The sequence below is a fragment of the Corythoichthys intestinalis genome, chromosome 14 (assembly GCF_030265065.1).
Source record: "Corythoichthys intestinalis isolate RoL2023-P3 chromosome 14, ASM3026506v1, whole genome shotgun sequence".
Lineage (NCBI taxonomy): Eukaryota > Metazoa > Chordata > Actinopteri > Syngnathiformes > Syngnathidae > Corythoichthys > Corythoichthys intestinalis.
Genome location: NC_080408.1, coordinates 21,217,548 through 21,243,392, shown reverse-complemented (window position 1 = coordinate 21,243,392; position 25,845 = coordinate 21,217,548). Strand labels below are relative to the sequence as shown.

Here is a 25,845-nt window from a genome sequence, read left to right as displayed (position 1 = left end):
TCTGACGATAATGAGTCACGTCAATTTGGGAATGCACGCAGCAAAGCAAAACGCCTGAACTCATTTATCCGTTCAATTGGCTGTCATACTGACATGTGATCAGCAGAGATAGTTACCTCTGATTGGTTCAAATGTGCATAATTTCTGGAACGACAAGAAAAAGGTTGACCCCGCATACTGCCCAGAGTGAGCTGGGTTTGGCTCGCTCCAGTGCCCCTGTGACCTAACAAGGCATGAATGAGAAACTGATTTCCATTCAAAATTGTTTTTTTTCACTGATTTAAAAAAAAGTCCATCTAAAACTCAAATTTTCCATTTCCTCATCTAAAGGCAAAACCTCAATTTTAACCATTCAAGGACATAGGATGTACTTTAAAATTTAAGATATGTAAACATTGACTTTTTAAAGTATAAATGACTTCCATTACGCACAGTGAAATGTAATATACTATTTGAAGACAAAGCAAACGTTGACTTTTTTTTTTTTTTCCTGAGCAAAATATGGGCAGCGCCATCTTGGACAATGTCTGCCTCGAACGTCCGGTTCAGAAAAAACCTGAAACACAGTTGACGTAAGCAGTGTTTTGACAAAGTTAAAACTGCTAAATTAAACCGGAAGAACTCATGAAATCTCCATAAATGGATTCAGCACGACGTCGATGAGATGTAGTTCAGATTGTATGATTGTTCTTATTAGTAATCGTCAAAAGACTGTGACAATGTACATCACCAGTGTTGTTAATAACGGCGTTAGAATATAACAGCGTTATATTTTTTCAGTAGTGAGTAATTACTTTTCTCATCTTGGCAACGCCGTTACCGTTACTGAGGATGGAAAGGCGTGCGTTGCTATATTGGTTGACGCGATAAAAGTGAGGGAGACTGTCTCACTGAGATGACAGAGCAGAGCAGGAGTGGGGAGGAGGCAAGAAAAGTTGTGAGGCTGACGAAACGCGATGCTAGGTGGTTCCAATAATACCTGACTGTTGCCGATAGCCTACAAAGTCCACATGATATGGTAGATATGGTAGACATGGTAGATATCACATATATATATATATATATATAACTAGATGCGAAATGACAAACACAGCAGCGTTAGCAACATGTACAGTATAGGAACTAGATGCGTTAGTAAACAGCTGCCATCTTAAAGCAGTAGACTTATTAGGAAGGCTCTGTTGTAGAGAACCTTCCTAGCGAAACTAAGTAACTTTTTATCTAAAATACTCTTAAATCTGCAAAATCTTAACTTGAATCTATAAATGATGAAACAGTTTTAAAACTACCACATGTCAAAAGTAGACCGAAGGGAACTAATGCAATAATGGGAGCAATTTTAACAAATTTTAACGGTTGATTCAGGGTAAAGGGTAAATTAGGGTAAAGAATTGGGCTAGGGCCAACTGTCCCAAAAACCTTTTACGCTTCACATAGTGTGATCTAAGTTTTTTTTTTGAGGGGAAAAGTAACTAATTACTCTTACATTCAGGTAACTGAGTTACTAACGCAATTACTTTTTGAGAACTAATTTGTAACTATAATTACTTTTTTAAAGTAAGATTAACAACACTAGTCATCACCCGAGTGTCCATGAAACACGGCACCCTCCATAGGTCAAAACGTACTAAATATTAGATTTTTAAGCCAATGGCAATATTTAATGTGCTTCTAATAACATTTTAGTAAAAGAGAACAATTGTGGCTTATTAGAACCCACAAGTCTTTAAGTCCGAGGTTCCCTTTAAGTTTGAAATTTTCGCGTTATCCCCCCCAGAGTGTTGTAAGCCTATTTACATGGCTCCACCAAATCTTTTACTGTTAAAACTTTGAGTATAACCTAAAATGTAGCTATATTTTTGAGATGCTGTAACAATGTCAAAAACATCAAGCATTAACTGAGGTAAGGAGGGAATTATGCCTTTTGTTTTTTTCCCTTGTAAAAGTCATTGCCTTCACAGTGCGCATGCACCCTCCACCCCATTCTGTCCGTTCCTATATATTTCCACATGGTGCCATCTCCTCTGGGCGCATCCTCACACATCAGTGAAGCCAGGCCGCGTGACCACCCTAGTTCATGTGGTATCGCCAACGCGGGGATGTGCGCTTGTTTTTCTTCTTTGCTGGCCACTGAGCCTCATGATAACTAATGCAACCTTCCAGTGATCCTATTATAGGTCCTATTAAGCATGGGAGAGGAAGCTCCTGTTTCATTCGCTGTACTGGAACTACATTAGGAGCCAGACTGTCTACAATGAAGGTGAGTGCTTTTGTAAGACCTTAGTGTTATTTCAATAACACAAAGCTTTTGCAGTTGCAGTCTCTACATAAATGTTCTTTCTTCTATAATCCTAGGGAACATAGAGGCAGATATTACCGTTGCTCAGGTGATCCGCGCATCATACTTTACGCAATCTTTCCATGGAGGAGGACTATGATGTGGACATGGATGAAGTGTTCATGGGAAGGGCCGGAACAGGCCACTGGTGGATGGGTTTTGGGAAGGAGAACGCAGAGCCCGAAAGAGGTTTCATGGTGAACAGTCGCAGCTGGGCTGAAGAGCTACAAGACTGTTACAACGGAGAACAACGTAGACTTTCCAGCATCTTGGTGAGGTTTTTTTTTTTTAAAGGACTGCATTAAAATGTGTGGGGTCAAGAGTGGAATAGAATAACACTGAGAAGCCTGGATTTTCTGATTCAGTTACCATATAATATAGATGGATTGGCAAAAAAAACATTTTGAAAAAAACTGAAACATAGACTTCATAATGATATTGATGGGAAACGGGGTGTGGGGCCGATTAATAGGGGGCCTATCTCAGTCAAAGCTGACTGAGTGGAAACGCAGACAAAGCTTTTTATGTTGAAAATTCCCTTAATTCTTTATAGATATGGACGTAAAACCGTCTCAATTCTTGGTTATAAGCAAAAAACTGGGCAGTTAGCATTTATTTTACGTATATATGTCAAATCTGCTGCTAGTCTTTAAGCCACTGTGGCGGCGGCTTATCACAACTAAGAGCTTTTTATTTTGAAATTTTTAGGAATAAATTCTTAAATCCTTGAATTCTTTATAGATTTGAACGTAAAACAGTCTAGATTCTTGGTTAAAAGCAGAAAAAAAATAAAACCGGTAGTTAGCATTTATTTTACGTAAATGTCTCGAATGTGCTGCTAGTCTTTAAGCCACTGTGGCAGTGGCGCCACCAGGGGCTGGCCAGGGGTGGCCACGCCCCCCCCTATATATTTGTTGGCCACCCCACTGGCCACCCCGCTAATCATCATTAGTAAAATCAAATATTACACAATACACTAAAGTACTGTATATCTGTAGCCGTGTCCTTAAGTCTTTCTGATAGTTTTCACCTGACCTTTTTACTGCAATAATATAATGAAAACCTGAAATTATGGCTTTTAGCTTTGGTGTGCCACCCCAAGAATTTAAGTGGCCCCATTTGGCCACCCCTATGAAAAATTTCTGGAGGCGCCACTGCACTGTGGTGCCACCTTATCACAACAAAGAGCTTTTTACATTAATTTTTTGGGGAAAAAATGCTTCAATCCCTTAATTCTTTATAGATATGGACGGAAAACAGCCTCGATTATTGGTTAAAATAAAATAAAAATAAAAAAACGGGCAGTTAGCATTTTTTTTTACATAAATATGTCGAACATGCTGCTAGTCTTTAAGCCACTGTGGCACCACTTTATCACAACAAAGAGCATTTTACGTTGAAATTTTTGGGAATAAATGCTTGAATCCCTGTGAGCTGTGTGAGTAGGTGTGTGTGTCTTTGTGGCAGAACGAGGGGCTTCAACTCATCAGCCAACCAAACGTTCGTTTGAGGGGGGGATGGACAGGCACATTCAACATTTGAAAAGGAATAAATGTAAGTCTGATCATAATGAAAATAATTCATTTAATAATGGTTGGGTCTATCCTATCCTTACAACATATGGGAAGACAATCTGAATCACACATCTAACTGAACTCACTATATTATGCAAATAAGGTGGCTTAAAAATTGGTGGGGACAATTTGAGCATCCTGAAAAGTTTATAGTGTCACTTCCCTAAAGTCCCAATGCAAACCTACGCCCTTGGTTTAAAACGCCTATTGATATGCATTATAGTCCCAAAACACAGTTAAACATTAAAGGAAAGAGTAATTACAAATATTGACACAACCAGAAGAATTTCACATTTGCTTATGTACTATAAATATGGAATAAAATCACTTTTGCACATTAAGTAAAATCATTAAGTTTGACGTTATATAGAGTAACGGTGTGTTCTAGTGAACATTTCATAGTCATTCCTATTAAGTGGTGTACTGTACTAAATTGTGCATTTTTGGGCTGGAAAATATTCCATTTATGAACATTTAACACATCTTTGATGATATAGTGGTACTTTTGCCCAACTGCAGGCAGGGTGGGTTCAGTTTCTACTCAGTGACTGAGGATGTGAAGGGTCCTGCGGCCAGTTCAGGGTGTAGTCTGCCTTTTGCCTGAAGTCAGCAGGGGTTAAGCTCCAGCACCGGGCAACCCTGAACAGAGGAAGTAGTGTTGAAAATGCATGGCAGATGCCTGATAAATACCATCGAGTGACCGATGCTATTGTGGATGACCTTAGTTTGTGTTCCACTAGTAAGGTTTCACTGTATTTCAAGACTATAGGCACTACTACTGTGTATTAACAGTCTAATAACAAATTCACAAAGTGGCTCAGCATTTGCTCCTCTGAGAAAGGCCTGGTATATTTATAGTCATCTGACGCAATGAAGCGGGAGAGATGACTCAAACTGTGATGTTGTTTACCCATCATGCCTGCCATGACACAGCACTATTCACTGTAAGTTTGGATGTGTTTTTGTCGAAATATATTGGGAATGCAATCTAATTTTGTACTTTTTCCTCTTTCAAGCACACAGTCATGTGAAAAAATTAGGACAACCCATTAAATATTACGTACTTTATTAAGAAATTTTTATATATCAATGTCGTTTTTCTTTATCTCTTTGTTGATTTAATTTGCAAGTAAACAACAAAAATAAACATTGTTTCACTCATTAAATTAAATATTTAAACAAAAATGCATATTCTGGGGAAAAAGTTAGGACACCCCACTACCTAATAGCCCCCTTTTACCCTCTTAACTTCAGTGAGACACTTTTTGTAGCCATCAGACATCAGTCTGAAGAAAGTTTGCCCCACTCCTCAACGCAGAATACTTTCAGCCGTGACTGACTGTTGAAGTGAGAGAGAATACCATGGTGAGATCAACGGAGCTGTCTGAAGCCTTCAGAAAGAAGATTGTAGACGCTTATGAGTCTGGTAATGGATTTTAAAAAATCTCAAAAGAATATAAAATCAGCCATTCCACTGTCCGGAAAATAGTCTACAAGTGGAGGACATTCAAAACAACTGCCAAATGCCCAGGTCTGGCCATCCAAGCAAGTTCAGCCCGAACGCAGACCGCAAGATGCTAAAAGATGTCTTCAAAAACTCTAAAATATCATTATGGAACTTACAGCAGGCTCTTGCTACTGTTGATGTGAAAGTGCATGCCTCTACAATCAGAAAGAGACTTTCAAGTTCAACCTTCATGGCAGGTGTGCAAGGAGAAAACCTTTGCTCTCCAAGAAGGCCAGACTGAAGTTTGCCAGAGTGAATGTAGACAAAGAGCAGCACTTCTGGAAAAATGTTCTTTGGATAGATGAATCTAAAATTGAATTATTTGGACACCAGAACAGAGCACATGTCCCAACCCAATACACCATTCCAGGAAAAGAACTTAATACCAACTGTGAAGCATGGGGGTGGAAGTGCCATGGTTTGGGGATGCTTTGCTACAGCAGGACCTGGCCAGCTCACTATCATAGAATCCACCATGAATTCTATCGTGTATAAGAGGGTGCTTGAGGAACATGTAAGATCAACTGTGAAAAAATTTTAAAGCTGAAGCGAAACTGAACCCCGCAACAGGACAATGGCCCATAACATACCAGTAAACCACCAAGTACTGGCTGAAAAGGGACAAATAGAGATTCCTGGAATGGCCGAGTCAAAGCCCAGATCATAATCCCATTGAGATGCTGTGGGGTGACTTGAAAAACGGGCTGTACATGCAAGAAACCCCTTAAACATCTCACAGCTGAAAGTATTCTGCGTTGAGGAGTGGGGAAAACTTTCTTCAACCGATGTTAAAGACTGGTAGATGGCTTCAAAAAGCATCTCACAGAAGTTAAGCCATTCGGTGGTAGGGTGTCATACCTTTTTCCTCAGTTAGAATATGCATTTTGTTGATATACTTGGTTTAATGAGTAAAACAATGTTATTTTTTGTTGTTTACCTGCAATCAAATCACTTTCTTTTCCAGAGGCGGGTAGTAACACGTTACATTTACTCTGTTACAATTACTTGAGTAATTTTTGAGAAAAATGTACTTATAAGAGTTGCCATATTGTTTACTATGGTAGATTTATGACGAAGAAAAGTTACTCTGACTCCGATACTTTGGGCTACACTAGAGTGACTCTAGTGTGGCATTTTTCATAAGACATTTTTCCAGAGAAGCTGACAGTAGATCTGCCAGTTTCACTAAAGAGACATTGCAACAATCATCACATGACTCCATTATACTAATCAGATGTAAAAATAGTCACATGACCACACATAAGCTTGAAGTCGGAAGTCCTATGATCACGCCGGCCTGTTCAATCACTAGGCGTCTTTAAAGTGCAGTAAAAAAAAAAAATCAACTATTTGACATACTCCTGTCAACATTGTTCGAGAGCACAGATTTAAACCTTTCCCAGTTTTCATTTGGCACCCATAGACCATGGAAAACCGGAGATATGATTGTTTTAATTTCATGGTAGGAAATATATTTTCTCCGCTAGAGTGCACTAATGCTGTTTGGAAGGGTGATGTTTCATTTCTGTAGACTTTTCTGGTCGCAGACTTCCATATCAGTGGACGGGGCTCGGGGACGATCCGTAGGGGGCCTATTTTCACAAATTTAAAATTCAAAATATTTTCAAAACCAAAGCCACTAGCGACCTAAAACCAAAAAAGGCACCTCCCTTAAGCATATATGAGTCTCCATGAGCAGCGAAAATATCGACATAAAATTCAAAGTCGTTCCCTAATTATATCCTGATTATTTTTTTTAATACAAGTATAAGAAAACTTAAAATGGCTATAATATTCTCCAATTTTACACTAGATGTACAAAAATCACAAAATGCACACATGATCACCTATATATTCAGGATCAATAGCAATATTTAACATATGTTTTTTTGCTCAAAATAGCAACTTAAAAATTTTTAAGTGGAAGTTTTCAACAGCTAATAAACCATCCAATTTTAACATCAGAAACTTAATAATTGAGGAAAGTATGCAGAATCATCTTAATTGTACTCAACAAAAGCAAAATTTACATTTTTCCATATACAATCAAAACTTATTTAGGATGAATTCCGATGTTACTATTGCCTTAGCACAGAGGCACGTCTTGCCGGCTATCTGGCTCTCGTCGTTTTTAGATTGATGTTACATAAAACAAAACACGTAAAAGGCATTTGTTTTGTATGGACGCAGAAATGTCTAAATTACTACTTTTTTTTGCCAAAAAAACGGGCAGTTGACCAAAAATTACCTGATCTTTGGAATGTAAAGCTACGCTACTGTGTATGGATACAACATAACAAAACAAAGAGCTTTTTAAGTTGAAAATTCTTGTAAATAAATGCGCACATCCTGGAACTTCTATAGATATTGAAGTCAGTATACATCTCGCCTAATGTAGTCTTCTGATATGCTTGCAAGCATGACCAGTTGTTTTTCACTGAAACTGCTGATAGTTAGTTTCGCCTCAGATAATCATGGACTTTTAACTGCCAACCAGCAAGGCTCATGACCTATTTTGTCGGATGAATTAATCACCAAACAGACACACCTCCTTTTAAGTACAATATAAGCAACGCCGAGCTCTTTGTTCGGTGTGCATTTCTCTACACATCTTTTGTTCTGTCATTGAATGCACCCAGAATTTTCTGAAATTAAAACTGCGCAGTAATGATCTCTTGCCTCCAGTCTTTTACTTTGCAATCCAGTCTATCCGCATCACCTGAATTGAAAACAAACACGCGGAGGACCTGAAAGACTGCCTCCAACAAATGAACATAGAATAGTCTAGATTCTTGGTTAAAAGGAAAAAAAACAGGCAGTTATCATTCATTTTATGTAAATATTTTGGGCTAAAGTTACGTAATTTTTTCCCAAAGTTTCAAAGTGAATGCATGGGGCCGTTTTAAATAATAATTACCTTGAATCCTTGACCAAATCACTCTTGAGACACTCCTGCCTGCTTGTTTGCAGTAAAACTTTCGTCCTTTTTCCACCTAAATCTGGCGTTTGAACGCACCGTGTGTTTGAGTTTATCACAGTGAAAGCCAAACGCTCTGCCTGGGTCGGCCCCCAACGGCGCAATGTTGGCGCGAGCAGTCTTGTCAACTGATGGTGACGTCTATGGATAATTATTCTTCGTACCGTTTTGGCCCGAATATAAGACTGCCCTGATTATAAGACGACCCCCTCTTTTTCAAGACTCAAGTTTGAAAAAAGACTTTTTGAACACCAAATTAATTTTTATACAGAAAATCATTACGGTACATATGAAACAAAAGATTATAACAATATATTTGAGAGAAAAAGCATGTTATTTTGTCTCATTCAAATCTTAATATCTGAACATTTAAATATGTAAACTAAAGTGCAATCACATTCGTAAATGAATGGCTTCTGGTTTTTGAAATGTAAATAAACCAATCTATTGTGATAAAACAACAAAATTGCATTAACTGCATTAACTATCAAAGTCTTAACTGTAACTGTAGTCTTGAAACAAATCTGAATAAGGAAAAATACTGCAATAAAATCATGCAAACTGGTTAAACTTGAGAGTACCTGAGCTCTGTCATGACAGAACATCGCTTCAATGATATCTGGCGCCATCTAGCGTCGTGAATGGGGAGAGTAGCTGAGATTTGTCATGACAGAACATCGCTTCAATGGTATCTGGCGCCATCTAGCGTCGTGAATGGGGAGAGTAGCTGAGATCTGTCATGACAGAACATCGCTTCAATTATATCTGGCGCCATCTAGCGTCGTGAATGGGTATAATGTCTAGACCGCGAATATAAGGCGACCCCCTCTTTTCAGTCTTATTTCAATGCAAAAAACAGTCTTATATTCGGCCCAATACGGTATATTTTTTGGCCTGATATGTTCGTGTAAAAGATTATAGTACAGTATTCATATCGATGATGATGTGCTGAGAAAAAAAATATAGCAATTTTTGTAAAAATATTAGACGTTTTTCATTACTTGTCTTTTCACAGAATACTTGTCCTTGAGTAAATTTTTTGGATGACTACTTTTACTTGAGAGATATTATTTGTGAAGTAACGCTTCTCTTTCTTGAGTACAATTTTTGGCAACTCTACACACTTCTGACCAAACCTCTTAATTATGAGGCAGAAACGCTAACCAGTAGTCTGGCAAAAGATTCCTAATTCATGGCCTTGTACAGTCAGCCGAGCCAGTTTGGTGCAAGTGCTGACATTTTTTTGGTACCATTATTGGAACGATTGATTGATTGATTGGTCAACCATGGCTGCAGTCTCATCCAATATTTCAGCTATCATTTGCACTGATTTGATTTCAGTGCACTAACCTTATTCGGATTTGAAAAGAGGGCAGTGAAGGAGCAAATGAGGAAGATGGAGGAATAGATTGCACATCTGGATAAGAACGAGCTCCTCCCTCCATTCCTCCTCTCCTGCGTTTGTCTTCCCACGCTTCCTCCTCTCACCCCCGCCTCTCCTGCAGTATATGAGTGGGTCTCCTGGGTCCGGCTCCACTGCAGTGTAGAAGAAGGGCAGGGTGTGCTTGCGTGTTCAGTGCGATGCGCTGAAGGATGGTGCACCAGGAGAAACGCGTTTACCAGGTGTGTCCCCTTTTGTGTGTATGTGATGTCTTGTTAGAACAGTAAGCAACATATTCAGGTGCTGCGTGTTTGGCACCCATGAGTGGCGTGATGCTGGGGATGATTCAGCTATACAGAAGCGGGTGTGTTCTTTTTGTCTTCTGCTTAGATCTCCTATCACTTAACAGGACATCTGTATTTTAACCTGTGCAAACAGATTTGTGTCCAAGTCAAACGTAGACATGTCATGGATTGTAACGTTGATGGAGAATCATCTGCTTTATAGTTCTATATAACACATTATGTCCCGTCAGATGTGTATGTGGCATGAAAAAAAACATCTGTCACACACACAGATAGCCTTGAGACATGAATCTAATTATGTAAAAAGGGGGGAAAGAGTCTTGCTTGTCCCGCTCTAGCATTGTGTTAACATTTAGAGAAATTATGATGCTAAAAAGCAGTAATAAAGCGCACATATGGAACTATGTGAATATGCGGAATTGTTGAGGGAAAATGAATGAAATGTGGTTGACGAATCGGACTTCACTGCTCTATGGTGTACAACAATAACGTGGGCTGAAATGTAAATGTGGGTAGTTTAGAGAGGCTTCGATCAGGGCAAGGCTGAATGTGCCTCATCATTCCTTCATGCTTTTTCTATAGCATCCAAGGGGCTGTCTGTCTATCCCATGATGCACTAGGAGGATAGGTTTTATTAATCATCTGAATCTACTGGAAAGACATTAGAGATACATTTGTACCAGTGAAACAGGCATATGACAAATATTTGCTTGATTTATTTTCACACTTAATAGGTGGACAAGAACTTAAGAGACCAAACCTTTTCAAATTGTCCACACCAACTTTTAAGCAGCCTTATTTGCATTATATAAATAATTCAGTTATAAAGGTAATTTAGATTGTCTTCCCATATGTTGTAATGATACAATAGACCCTACCATTATTAAGTGAATTATTTTCATTATATTCAGTGTTAAATTGATCCCTTTTCACTTGTTGAATGTGCCGGTCCATCCATCGGTTGGCTGGTGAGGTGAAGCCCCCCGTTCTGCCACAAAGACACACACACATACTCACACAGCCCCGACAGATTCATGTCGACAACATGCCGCCTCCTCTGCCACCTTCAGAGAGGAGGGATATAAGAAGTTTTTTTTTTGGTTAGCAGCAGCCACCGTAAGTCATGTAAAAAGACGTCAATGTTGTGGAAGTGGGGGGAAACATCACTAATTTTGCTACTGATAGTCTGACCTGCATCAGAGTTAGCATAACATTAAACTTTCTAACCTTCATAACTACTGCGGTCAGTTCAGCCTCTACAAGGAACAACGAAGTCAAGTCCCTTATTTAGAACATTGTTTGCATTATGTGCATTACGGTAACATGCCTGTCAAGTTGTACGGTTTCGGCGTAATTTGTACAAGTGAGCACTAATTTTTACATGGGTACGCCTACGTTCAAAATCTGTACGTTTTTCGTGCATTACGTTTTTTTTTTCTCCGTTCGGATTTTGTCACTGTTTCGGAAATGAGACAATGTGCGTTACTACGTTGGTTGAATGACGCGAGAAAAGTCAGACACTGAGAGCGAAGTGTTTGTTGTGACGCTGTCGCAAACGCGATGCTAGGCTAGGTGGCTCCAATATTTCCTGACTGTAGCCGACAGCCTACAATCTATGCCTAGATATCTCATGCATGTAGAACTACATGCGAAATGACAGAGTTGGTGAGTTAGTAAACAGCCGCCATTTTAGAGCAGCACACTTCTCAGAAAGGCACTGTTGTAGTGAACCTTCCTAGCGAACCTAAGTAACTCTTTATCTAAAATACTCCTAAATCGGCAAAATCTTGACATGAATCTATCTTTAAATGATGAAAGTTTTAACGTCTTCACGTTTTCACGTCGAAATGAAATAATAAATGACTTCCAAACATAGCAAAGGTTACTATGTTTTTTGTTTTTGTTTTTAGATGAAAAAAAACAAACAAACATGAAAGGTAACACCAGTTAGCCTACTTTGCCAAGAAACTGATTACTCTTACATTCAGGTAACTGAGTTACTAACTCAATTACTTTTTGGGAGAAGTAATTTGTAACAAATTAATTACTTTTTAAAAGTAAGATTAACAACACTGGTCATGAAGATGAAGTCTGCAGAATGAAAAGTGACGAAAGCGGAGATTTTATTCTGCTAATTTGTTGCCGAACACAATTTCCCCGCAACTATTGCTGATCACTTCTCAGAATTAGGAAAAGAAATGTTCCCTGACTCAGATTGCATTGCTGAGTTAATTTTATCAATTGACCTTTTTAATTTAAATTGGACACACAAACGAACTACCTTCAAGTCAAACTAAATAGCGAGCTGAAGTGCAGCCTTCAAGACATGATAGAAATTGCCAAAAGTGCTACATACAATTATAACAAAAGTCACTTTTAATTTTAGTAATCATGATGTAGCTGTAGATATTGATTGTTCTTTGATTGCTTCAGGTTATATGTTACAATATTACCAATAAATTCATATTATTTTGAAAATTTTGTTTTATTTTTGTTTCATATTGCATGCTATATACAACATTGTAAGATTAGTCACCAATTTTTAGGGGCATACATCACTATTTGTAAGATTGCCAACGGCCTCGGCTTGACAGGTATGCGGTAATATTGTCCTTACCAATGTTGAAACCAAACCTACACCCCCGACTGTAGTTGATACCAATAAAAGTCACTGAATTCCGCACATTTAAAAAATATTTTTACTGTGACGTCTTTTGCTGATGTTATTACAGAGCTGCCTTAAGATACAAGGCAGTTATTTGGCAGATGTTGTCATTTTTGACTTTTACATACAAAAAAATGTTGGCAGCATTATCAACTCAATTTGTGAACAATTAAAAAAAGAGGGTTCTATGTTATTCCACTCCCAATTGACGTTTACTGTCAGTCATGTTTTGTATTAAAAAAATATATAAATACCAACTTTGCCTCAAAGTCTGCTGAAATGTAATAACCTGGATAACAACATGTATGCAGCAGTGTTAAATTGTGTTCTTTCTTTCAAACCAGTTATATTTTAACTCAAAATGTGTAACAAGACGTCTAGACAGTCACATACGCTAGGTTATTACCGCAGGTGTTAATGCATGAATCCGATTGTTTTGTTTTTTCCCGACTCGAGTCAGGCATTAACTTGACGGTCTGACTGGGAAAACTCGGACCATTTCAAATCCGATCTAGGTCACTTTCGTATGTGGTTAAAATCCGATCTGGGACACATTTTTCCAAAATGCGGCTGCTGTCTGAACTGTCAGGTCCCCCAAATCGGAATTCATGCCGTAATTATGTCAGCAAAGAGCGAGAGAGACAGGGCGCTATGGTAGTGGTGCAGCTGTGCATTAGCGTTAGCGCCTGGTTTGAACGCGGCTTTTGATGAAGGGACGACTTGACAACAGTCATAAAAAAATAAAATGGGTTTGAGGGTAAGCCTGAGGATGCTGGTTTTTCTCTGTGCTCCAAATGAGCAATATTTCAAGATTACTTACATGGCCGGGGGTCCTGGCAAATTGTCTGTATGTGTGTGTGCGCGCGTATCATGTGTAGTCATTTGTTTTGATGGTACCGCGCATGTGGGTCAGTTTGCTCAGCACATCTCGACTGCTAATTAGTGAGCATGCGTGATACTTGAACGTGCTCAATAAACAAAGGCAATCTGAATGGGCACGCCAAAAAAATCAGATATGACAAAAAATTGGAACTGTGCGTTAAGACTTGCGGTATGAACCTATAGCCATAGATTCTTTGTCTGTGAAAATGAATAACATTCATGCACCAGTATTGCAATTGGCGAGGTTGTGCACACAAGAAGGAATAAACCCTGAATTCGTCAACAATCCTTGCAAAACTTGTTCTTCAATCAATTTATCGGAAAATAGCTTTTTCTGAATCAGAACCATATCTCCTGCTGACATATGCACTCACCGGCCACTTTATTAGGTACTCCTGTCCAACTGCTCGTTAACACTTCATTTCTAATCAACCAATCACATGGCGGCAACTCGTTGCATTTAGGCATGTAGACATGGTTTAATACAATCTCCTGCAGTTCAAACCGAGCATCAGTATGGAGAAGAAAGGTGATTTGAGTGACTTTGAACGTGGCATGGTTGTTGGTGCCAGAAGGGCTGGTCTGAGTATTTCAGAAACTGCTGATCTACTGGGATTTTCACGCACAAGCATCTCTACAGTAGGGTTTACAGAGAATGGTCCGAAAAAGAAAAAATATCCAGTGAGCGGCAGTTCTGTTGGCGGAAATGCCTTGTTGATGCCAGAGGTCAGAGGAGAATTGCCAGACTGGTTTGAGCTGATAGAAAGGCAACAGTGACTCTCAAATAACCACCCGTTACAACCAAGGTAGGCAGAAGAGCATCTCTGAACGCACAGTACGTCGAACTTTGAGGCAGATGGGCTACAGCAGCAGAAGACCACGCCAGGTGCTATTGCTTTCAGCTAAGAACAGGAAACTGAGGCTACAATTTGCACAAGCTCATCGAAATTGGACAATAGAAGATTGGAAAAACGTTGCCTGGTCTGATGAGTCTCGATTTCTGCTGCGACATTCGGATGGTAGGGTCAGAATTTGGCATCAACAACATGAAAGCATGGATCCATCCTTCCTTGTATCAACGGTTCAGGCTGATGGTGGTGGTGTAATGGTGTGGGGAATATTTTCTTGGCACTCTTTGGGCCCCTTGGTACCAATTGAGCATCGTTGGAACGCCACAGCCTACCTGAGTATTGTTGCTGACCATGTCCATCCCTTTATGACCACAATGTACCCAAGTTCTGATGGCTACTTTCAGCAGGATAATGCGCCATGTCATAAAGCTGGAATCATCTCAGACTGGTTTCTTGAACATGACAATGAGTTCACTGTACTCAAATGGCCTCCACAGTCACCAGATCTCAATCCAATAGAGCATCTTTGGGATGTGGTGGAACGGGAGATTCGCATCATGGATGTGCAGCAACTGTGTGATGCCATCATGTCAATATGGACCAAACTCTCTGAGGAATGCTTCCAGCACCTTGTTGAATCTATGCCACGAAGAATTGAGGCAGTTCTGAAGGCAAAAGGGGGTCCAACCCGTTACTAGCATGGTATACCTAATAAAGTGGCCGGTGAGTGTATATATATATATATATATATATATATATATATATATGTACACAGTATATAGACATACAGAAAATTTGTATTCTAAATTAATTAATTCGAAATATGTATATAAACAGGTCAATGATGGAAATAAAAAAAAGTCAAGCATCCAAAATCTGAGAATATGCAACAACAACATATACAGAATGTCCCTGTTGAAGGATGGCAAGTATCATCCTTTATTCATGACTATACTTGATTGTATTTTTCCGTTTTCTTTTTTTTTTTTTTTTTTTATCTGACAGGCCCAGAGAAATGAGAGGGAGTCTATCAGGCAGAAACTTGCTCTGGGCAGTTTCTATGACGACGAGCCAGTCATCTTCACCAGCTGCAGCAAGAACGACTCGTCCTCCCGGTGGGTTTTTGAGTGGACCGTGTGATGTATCGAGGTTTTGATCAGCAGCATATTTTTTCGTTTTTTATATTCTGACAGACATGTTTGATCTCACCATCTATTTTTCGAAACTGGCTGGTGTGCTTTCCCTCTAACATCATGGATATTTAATTATGTTTGCCACACTCACTGTTTTACAAAGACAGCTCCTTCTCAGCATGACAAAATTGCTGATGAATGTTGCATGAATGAATGCATAAAGACCCAAACATTCAATTTCCTCTAACCTACTGGTCTCTATAGTGTCTGTTATTTAAATTCTTTGAATTTGATTCTGTCATGCTGGCTTTTATTTTCTTAGACCACCTGGGGAGAGGAAATTCTTGCTTTCTTTGTTCTTCTTGTGGAGGAAACTACCTAAAAGTGTCACTCTACCATTATTCATGGACAAATCAGAATAAAATTTGGTAGATTTATTAAACGGATGTATACAGATCGATCCTTGGAGCTGGATTCTAGATTTTCTGTCTCAGTGGCACGGTGCCCGAGTGGTTGGCACGTTCGCCTCACAGTTCTGAGATAAAAGGTTCAACACTGGGCTCCGGCCCTCCTGTGTGGACTTTACATGTTCTCCGGGTACTCCGGTTTCACCCCCTACTCCCAAAAACATGCATTGTAGGCTGATCGAATACGCTAAATTGTCCCTAATTCATGAGTGTGTCCTCCTTGTGCCCTGCGATTGGCTGGCAACCGATTCACGGTACCCCGTCAGTATTGTGACAGACTACTTGAGAAAGTAATTTAATTACTGATTACGCCTCAAAAAAAGCAATCTAGTTACTTTACTGATTACTTTATTACCAATGTAACTAGTTTAAAACTAATTTATCGGTTACTTTGTCCATTTTTTCTTCTTTTGCTGCCTCAACATAAGAATGACAACAAAAAATATCATCGAATGCATTTGACTTTCCGATAATTGCATTTAAGATCAGAATTTTTTCACATCAGACTTAATCTTCGAGTTTGTGGGGGTTTAATTAGTCGATGGAGTTGATTTCAACCAGCATTGACTCGCGCTAGCTTAGTTTCGGTGCTCCGGGGTGGCTAACAAATAACTGAAAAAATGCATTGAAGTTGTTGAAACTCCACCGACTAATTAAACCCCCGCTAACTCGAAGATCAAGCCTGATGTCAAAAATTCTGAACTTCGGATTAGGGTTAACAGCATATCAGTGCCAATGTAAAACGATGCAAACTGACTGCATAATAATCAACAACACACAAATGAATTGCACAGTGCAATAAAGTCAAATGTGGGGACGGGCACGAATGCACGCACAAATGAATTGCACAGTGCAATAAAGTCAAATGTGGGGAGGGGCACGAATGCACGCACAGAACCCAAAAGTACAATTTGACCTCAAAATGTGGCGGCAACTAAGCACATTACACTCAATCGGACTTACAACACATCGCAAAAATGCTAAACGAACACGTCACTTAACGGCATAAATGTGCAAATATGATGTAAATAATTCTTGCCGACTTCACGAGGACGAGGGGGAGTGACGACTACCCACCGTTGCAACGCTACGAAACGGCCGTCAACGTTGCGGTTCCAACCTATCGCTGGAACCCTCCAGAATGAAGGAAAAGTACTCACGTTCATTCATGGACGCACGTAGATCAACATTTCCTCGCACATCTCAATAGGTGGCTGCATTCGGCTCGAATGTGCACCCGCGCTAGCCTGGTGCATGTCTTTCTCAGTCCCAAAACACTTGGCGCGTGTGACCCGAAACCAAAACAGGAAGTAACAGTGAGCGGTTACCATGGAAACGAAAATTTTCTATTAAAAATGCTCTTCGTAAATGACTACAATATTCTTCATTCTACATACATTATGAGGCAATAACAAAATTGTAAAGCACAGACACTAAGGAAACTAACCGTATTCAGATTACTGATTTGGAAAAATGAACGCGTTAGATGAAACAAAGTAATCAGATTACAGATTACACAACACAGCTCATAGTTAGCTGGGATAGGCTCCAGCACCCCTGCGACCCTTGTAAGTATAAGCGGCTCAAAAAATGAATGAATGAATGAACGGACCGTTATATTAACTGCAAACTTAAATTCGCTGCCACTCCATTATTTGTGCCCAGATCAGATCATTGAAGCCCTATGAAATTTTTTCATTTTATTTTTTTTCTGGGCTGATAAATTACATTAATTAATTACAGACTTATTGTTGCCTGTAGGATCCGAGTTAGCCAGTAGAGGGCATGAGCTCTTTGGTTAGGCTTTCCTTGTCTCTAGGATGTTGAGACGTTTAGGGAGCGAGCGGTTGTATGTCATTGTGAACTTGTTTACTGTAATTACTGTATTCTGCATCCTAAATTTACATTTTTGCCCCGTCTGGCTTGTCGATTCAGATTCCACAGTGGAGTCAATCTGCAGGTGTGCTTTGTCAATGACAGCAGCAGTGATAAAGACAGCGATGCCGAGGACAGCAGGACGGAAACCAGTTTGGATACACCCTTGTCACCTGTGGTATGTGCAAACGGAGAGAGGATGTACTGTATTTGCAGTTCAAGACCTGTATGAACGCAAATCTGCCTCTACAAAGATTATAATGCTTGCTTTGTTTCAGTATGTGACTTTAAGCATCAACTTTTGAGCACATCACAATTATAATCCGAATCATCTTGTTTCAGAGCAAACAGAGCTCATCGTTATCAGATCGAGATACGGCAGAGGAGGACTCGGATCCACTGGATGACTGCGGCGGGTTCTGGCGGGTGCAACGAAGGCTCCAGGAGGAGGCCCGAGTAGCCCTGGCTCTGGCCAGACCCATGGCCCGTATGCAGGTGGAGGTGGAGAGGCAGATCCAACAGCACAGACGCTCACCTGTGGCAGATCTGGTCAGTGAATCACAATTGACTCTTTTGTACTGAACAATGGTTCTCAAACATAGCGTAATGGGCTTGTGTGTTGATGTTTTTAGAAAAATTTAGCATTACGAACTAGTACAAAAATCAGATGCTTTACTTTCGTTGGTTGGATACAGCTTCCTCACCTGCCTCACATCAGTGAAGGGTTGATGAAGAGGAATCTGAGACGAGGGGACATGAGGGAAATGAGTCTTGGCCAGCTCCAAGTGATCACGAATGACTTGCACTCGCAGATCCAGAGTAAGTCTATCTGCCTCGCAAAAATTAGTTACGCCACGGTTGACTATCTTTTTTATTGGGATGTTGTCAACTTTAAAAATGTAGCAAGTATCATGTCTGCGTCACAGTTCTGAGTGTCCATTACAGGTTTAAATGAAGAGCTGGTGCAGCTGCTGCTGCTTAGGGACGAGCAGCATGTGGAGCAGGATGCCATGCTGGTGGACATCGAGGACCTAACTAGGTAACCCACTCAAGTTTTGCTTTGACCAGCCAATTAAAAGATGGAGAATTGCTGACATCAAGGGCCAGTGAGGACAAATTTGAAATGCGATTTATCAAAGGAACGGTCCTATTGCTAATGCAGTTTAATTACATAAACAAGCACTGTTACTTTGAATGTCATGGAGAAGCTCAAATCTGATAAGATTTAAAAAACAAAAAGACAATCTAAAATGTGCATAACAGTACTGTAAACAGTGATGCCAAAATAAATTGAAATATACGTTCATCCCCCAAAAATTAAGAGTAAAAACTGTATGCCAGTGCATGCACAACCGCTTCTTGTATCCATCAGTGAGTTTCTTACAATGCTCTGCTGGAATTTTAGACCATTCTTCTTTGGCCAACTGCTCCAGGTCTCTCAGATTTGACAGGTGCAGTCTCCAAACTGCCATTTTCAGATCTCCCCACATGTGTTCTATGGTTTTCAGGTCTAGACTCATTGCTGGTCACTTTAGAAGTCTCCAGTGCATTCTCTCAAACCATTTTCTAGTGCCTTTTGAAGTGTGTTTTGGGTCATTTTCCTGTTGGAAGACCCATGACCTCTGAGGATGACCCAGCTTTCTCACACTGTGTCCTACATTATGCTGCAAAATGTGTTGGTAGTCTTCAGACTTCATAATGCTATGCACACAGTCGAGCAGTACAGTGCCAGAGGCAGCAAAGCAACCCCAAAACACCAGGGAACCTCCGCAATGTTTGACTGTGGGGACCGTGTTCTTTTCTTTGAAGGCTTCGTTTTTCCCTCTAAACTCCATGTTGATGCGTTTTCAGAAAAAGCTCTACTTTTGTCTCATCTGACCAGAGAACTTTCTTTTTAAACGTTTTTGGCATTCTCAGGTAAGTTTTGGCAAACTCCAGCCTGGCTTTTTTATGTCTCTGGGTCAGACGTGGGGTCTTCCTGGACATTCTACCATAGAGTCCCTTTTCATTCAGACGCCGACAGATAGTACGGGTTGACACTGTTGTACCATCAGACTGCAGGACAGCTTGAACTTGTTTGGATGTTAGTCGAGGTTCTTTATCCACCATCCGCACAATCTTTCGTTGAAATCTCTCGTCAATTTTTCTTTTCCGTCCACATCTAGGGCGGTTAGCACCAGTGCCCTGGGCTTTTAACCTATTGTTGACACTGCGCACAGTAGTCACAGGAACACTGAAGTCTTTAGAGATGAACTTGTAGTGTTGAGATTGCCCATGCTTCCTCACAATTTTGCTTCTCAAGTCCTCAGACAGTTCTTTGGTCTCCTTTCTTTTCTCCATGCTCAATATGGTACACACAAGGACACAGGACAGAGGTTGAGTCAACTTTAATCCATTTTAACGGGCTGCAAGTGTGATGTAGTTATTGCCACCACTTATTATGTGCCACAGGTAAGTAATAGGTGCTGTTAATTACACAAATTAGAGGAGCATCAAATGATTTTTCAAAGGGTGCCAATACTTTTGTCCGGCCCATTTTTTGAGTTTTGTGTAAGATGACAATGATTTAATTTTTTTCCCCAGTCTCTTTTGTGTTTTTTCATTGCAAGCAAAATAAATGAAGATATTACTATCAAAGCATTTGTAATTGCAATCATTTTCTGGGAGAAATTGAGCATTATCTGACAGATTTTCAGGGGTGCCAATACTTTTTGCCAGCACTGTATATACTTTTGTTCTAAGCCGCTCTTTGTCTTTGTCCTGATACAGACACGCTCACAGCCATCAGCGGCACCAGGCTGAAAAAGCCAACAATAAATAAATTCCCAAGTGTCCATCTGCACGCCATCCAATGTAGTACTCACTCCATGGATTGTCACTTGTGTTGCCAAGGAAAGTCTATCTGTGCTGTCTCTGGAGAAATGATGCCATACAGTGTTTAAACATGCACAGAAAGTCTCACACCACTGGATTCAGTTGACAGGATTTTCACTTTCCACCCTGCTGGATTAAAGATGGCATATTTCAGAGTGTTAAGGGAATCTTCTTGACATAATTCCATCCCGAAATTAAATTTGTCACCTAATGTTTTTCTTTTTCATGCAAAGTACGTTTTTTTTTTTTTAGAGGGATACAGGGAGGAAGAGCACTTTGCTCATGTTGTCAAAGAAAGTGAGTGCTCGACTGCTCATTGTAAAGCAACGCTTCAATGCTCCAGCACTAATAAAATCCTGAAGACATGCGACTGGATGTACAAAAATTGCTGCTATAGTGCACACATTCATTGTACTTTTTGAGCTTTATCTTTGCACATTTACATTTCATCTCCACAAAACAAAAAAGATATTATGAATGGCATTTTCAGAGGAATCAAAACGTGTTTTTATGTGAGGTTCAATTTACTGATTAATATAACAATCTCAGACTAAACAAATATCTATTTTAAGTGATAGAAAGGTTTATTGATGGAAAGGATGTCTATCAAAGCGGAATTTATTGGTCATTAACTTTTAGCATAAAGTCTACTTGGTTTTTTATTGTATTCTTTGTGGATAAATGTCCTGTATAACGACTGTAAAGAATGAAATAATAAACATTTTAAATGTGTGGAATGACTTCATTACTCATCTAGATATACCATACCGGCGCCTTCATGAGAGTTATTTAACTTCATTGCAAGTTTCAAAGCAGCCTTTATGTATTTTTTGACTGCTTTGGTCATTTTAATTGAAAACACATTTTACTGGTTAACAAATAATCTATTTTTGACTAAATTAAATTCAAGGAAACAATTTAAACATTACTTGTATTGTAGGTAACACACCTTAGATAAAATGAAAAAAAAAAAAAAAAAAAAAAGGCTAAATGCAGTTTATTGTTGTAAAGTGGTTGTGAAATTACCTCATGTAAACACGTACTTCCTGCTAAACCCCTTAAAGTGCAGCATTTAAGATAATCAGGTTGACAAATGTCCCTAATCTTGTTTTTACTTCATCCCCAATTACATTTTTAACAAAATCGGAGGGCTTCGTTTTCTTTAATGTAATTTTTGTCCAGACAAACGACCACTCAGTCAAACGATCTAAATTTAAAAAGCAGACCCTACTTGCATTGAAATTGGTCTCGTCATTAAATTGTCACCTCATCAAACTTTTCTGAGGCCTCATTTATTCTACTGAAATTTACGTACATCATTATTTTATTTGTTTGATGTTCTTCTAAGCTGAATACTGAACTAATACTAATCATATCAAAATTCATTATATGATATATTTTTTTAACTCATTATGAATTTGTAATTCATTTGATCTATAATAGCAGGGCCGGCCCAGGCCATTTGGGGGCCCTAAGCAAAATAATGCCAAGGGGCCCATATTTTTGGCCCACCATTTCGTCACAGTGTACTGTGAAACCCATACATGCAATCCAACCCATACGTCCATATTTTGTATATTAATCATATTTTGTTGCACTGAATACTTCAAACTTCTCACCCCAAATTACATTTAATGACAAGAAAATGGATGTTTGCATGGATAAACGGCAATGCGCGCCGCATTATTCGCGATGCTCTATTAACAACGTATAAAATGAGGTTGCCAGATTGGTGGCCTCCTGGTGGTCAGGGGCCCTAAGCAACTGCATAGTCTGTGTATAGACCCCATTCACCAACGTCACACAATGACACGTCGCTGTATCCGGCCGCCATATTGTCCGTCATTGTTTATCCGTATTCTCAATGGTTTCAATTTGTCGTGCAATTTATAGTGCAATTCATGGAAGCCCCGGTGCTTTCAGACGCTGTAAACTCATTGGATGCGTTGCATAAAAGGCGTTATGTGGAAAAGCTTCAGTCTATCCATTCGCCAGGTCCATATTTGATGCCTAAATCGATATTTTTCGACCCGCTGTCTTCGCTGTCTCTGCCTGACATCTGCTACCCTGATATTTACAACTATCTTGTCCACAGAAACTCAGCCTATTCTCACGAAACTTTGAAGAACTTTAAGAGCAGCACTCTAAGCAACATTACCACGTGTGACCCTTTACTTCCAATTTTCTAAAATGGCGACAATCAAAAACAAAAAAAAAGTTGACTGCGATGGCCGACGCTTCAAGGATAGGTGGATATTGGACTATTTCTTCAATAAAATACGCTACAACTGTGTCTGCCTCATTTGCAAAGAGACAGTCGCTGTTTTCAAAGAGTTCGATGTGATGCGATATTACCAAACAAGACATGCTGACATGTACAACATTACAGGGAAGATACGCAGCGAGAAATTATAGCAACTTGAAGCTAGTTTAATTTCACAGCAGCAGTATTTCGCAAGAGCCCGAGTGTCAAAAGAGAACGCCACAAAGGCGAGATTATTGAAATTATGAATTAAAAAAATAATAAAGCAAATGTGACACACAGAAGGGCTTGCTAAAATTTGTTTAAATATATTGTTCTACGTAAATCAGCCAAGGTAGCCCCCCACATTTTTACCACACCAAATCTGGCCCCCTTTGCAAAAAGTTTGGACACCCCTGTTTAACTAATGATCCGGAGACGAGGCCAGCTTCTTTCACTTGGTACCAGCTAAATATTATTCAAAAAATAATGATGGCGGAAGAAATAAACATCTTGAATTTGAAACGGTATGTTGTCGGCGATTAGCCTCGCAATGATCTTAATTGTGGTTGTCAGCCCAAAACCCTCCAAATATATATTAAATGCATCTTACCAGGTATGAAATGACTACTACATAGTCTGTGGTGATCGTTTGGTGCCCAGTTTTCTCGTCGAATTGCAGCAGTCCATCTCGCTCTCCTCTCCGGGTCTCTCGGAATACGGTAGAACTTCAAGTCTCTCCGTCTATCTTCTCTGTTACTGCAACCAACCGCCACACACGCCTTCACCATTTTGATTATTAATGTTAACGAGCAGAAAAACACGCCATAATAGGAGGAATTTACATAGCGGTAATGCGTAAATACGACGAGCTGACGGACAATATGGCGCGGAGGCGTGGTTGTGATGTCATGTGAGTGGGGTCTATAGGCTGGGCCGGCCTTGTATAATAGTTTTGTAAATATTACATATTGACAGTATATTTTTGTGTGTACTGCAAGGGCGTAGGTTTGCATAGGGACGGTAGGAACATAACACTACCAACTTTTCAGAATGCTCAAATGGTCCCCACAAACTTTTAAGCAACCTTTTTTGCATTATATAATGACTTCAATTATATGGGTAATTTTAGATTGTCTTCCCATGTTGTAGGGATAGAATTAACCCTACCATAATTACGTGAATTACAGTACTTTCGATATGTTCAGACTTACATTGACCCCTTTTCGACTTGCTAAATGGGCCAGTACATTTTTCCCCCTCAAACGCAAATTTGATTGTCTGATGACTGACGAAAGTTAAGAGATGAAGTTTGTATTTCTCACGTATGATTGTTAATATAATTTGTGTTTGGATATTGCAATTTAAATTTGCTTTTAAAATCCAGACACTTATTCTGGAAGTTTTCATAATGTTTCTTTAGTAGTTTTTGAAAACAAAGGTTTGAATCGAACGGTGTACCACCCAATCCAATACATATACACAGCAAAAACAAAAAAAACCAAAAAAAAAAAAAAACCAAAAAAACCCTTGTTTTTAGTGTAAATCTACTAGAAATAAGTGAAATTATCTGCCACTGCTTCAAGAAATTTTACAATTTTACTCAGATTTTTTGAAATAAAGAAATAAAATAACTGACTGAAAATAAGCTTAAAAGACATATTTTAAGCAAAAAGTTTGTATATCCAGTATAATATCTAAAAAAAAAAAAAAACTTGTTTGTCAGAATTGTTAATTCAAGAATAGATATTGTTGAAAACATTTGAAAGCATTTTTTCTTCGTTTAGGTGAAAAATTACCAACTTTTAGATGTATGGCAGGGGTCCCCAAACTTTTTCCCATGACAGCCACATAACTTTTCCCTTCTCTGATGAGGGGCCGGGGTCAGTTTGTAACAGAAAAAGTGTGACGATTGCAGGAGTGTCTGAACAAAAGTAAATAAAATGAAAATATATATATATATATATATAATATAATAATAACACTATTAATTAAATAGATAATAACCAAATAACCCTCTCTGGGTTCTTCACAGAAAAAGCCAGGAAATAAATAACACAAGTAAAAAAATAAAATAAAATAAAATAAAAAATTGTTCAGGGAGCCGGACCAAATGTGGAGGCGGGCCGTGGGCCGTAGTTTGGGGACCACTGATATATGGGCTTAATAAGAACAAATATGTAGTAATATTTACTTAAAGTAAGTGAAACAATTTGACGCATTATTCTCTTAACTAGCCATTAACACTCAAAACGAGATGGAGAAAATTATTCTACTAGATTTAAGAAAAAATATCAGATTAAGAAGTTATACTGTAAATTTGCAGTGTGAAAGTTAGTATAAATTAGATTTATTTTGCATTAATCATATAGCCTATCAATTAGTTTCATATTGGTGAGAAATATAGCCCTGACCCCTGTTCACCCAATCTGTTTGATCTTATTAATGTCCCGTCCCCAGCAAAAAATGTACATGCATGTTATGCTGTCATATCGTCCCTACCAATATTTAGACCAAACCTAAATCCTTGGTGTACTGCATAACCATTGCCTTATATCAGCGTGATTTTTAATATCAAAATCCATTATTGTAATTTTCTTAATCATGCACAAAAATTCCCACATCTCTGATATTTATGAAAAAACAAAAGTGCACTCTCCATTACCTATAATGATATGTTTATTGACTTGCCCCGAAGCAAAATGGCCGACAAGTGACGACGACCGTTTAGAACGTAGCATCTACCTTTGACCGGAAATGACCTCAACTGGACG

General features: G+C 39.1%; 1 protein-coding gene across 2 annotated transcripts; it reads left to right on the top strand.

Annotated features, from left to right (window-relative positions):
* Positions 1-2,055: 2,055 nt before the first annotated feature.
* LOC130930148 (schwannomin-interacting protein 1-like) lies at positions 2,056-24,893 on the top strand. 2 transcript variants are annotated; one of them, XM_057857902.1, is made up of 8 exons: positions 2,056-2,260; positions 2,356-2,610; positions 15,486-15,595; positions 18,016-18,133; positions 18,298-18,504; positions 18,651-18,774; positions 18,901-18,994; positions 20,725-24,893. In XM_057857902.1, the coding sequence occupies exons 2-8, from the start codon at positions 2,422-2,424 to the stop codon at positions 20,774-20,776; spliced, it is 894 nt and encodes a 297-aa protein (XP_057713885.1). In that variant the 5' UTR covers positions 2,056-2,260; positions 2,356-2,421; the 3' UTR covers positions 20,777-24,893. The 2 variants fall into 2 exon arrangements, with proteins under 2 accessions (XP_057713885.1, XP_057713886.1); XM_057857903.1 differs by lacking the exons at positions 2,056-2,260; positions 2,356-2,610 and adding an exon at positions 9,880-10,019.
* The last annotated feature ends 952 nt before the right edge of the window (positions 24,894-25,845 follow it).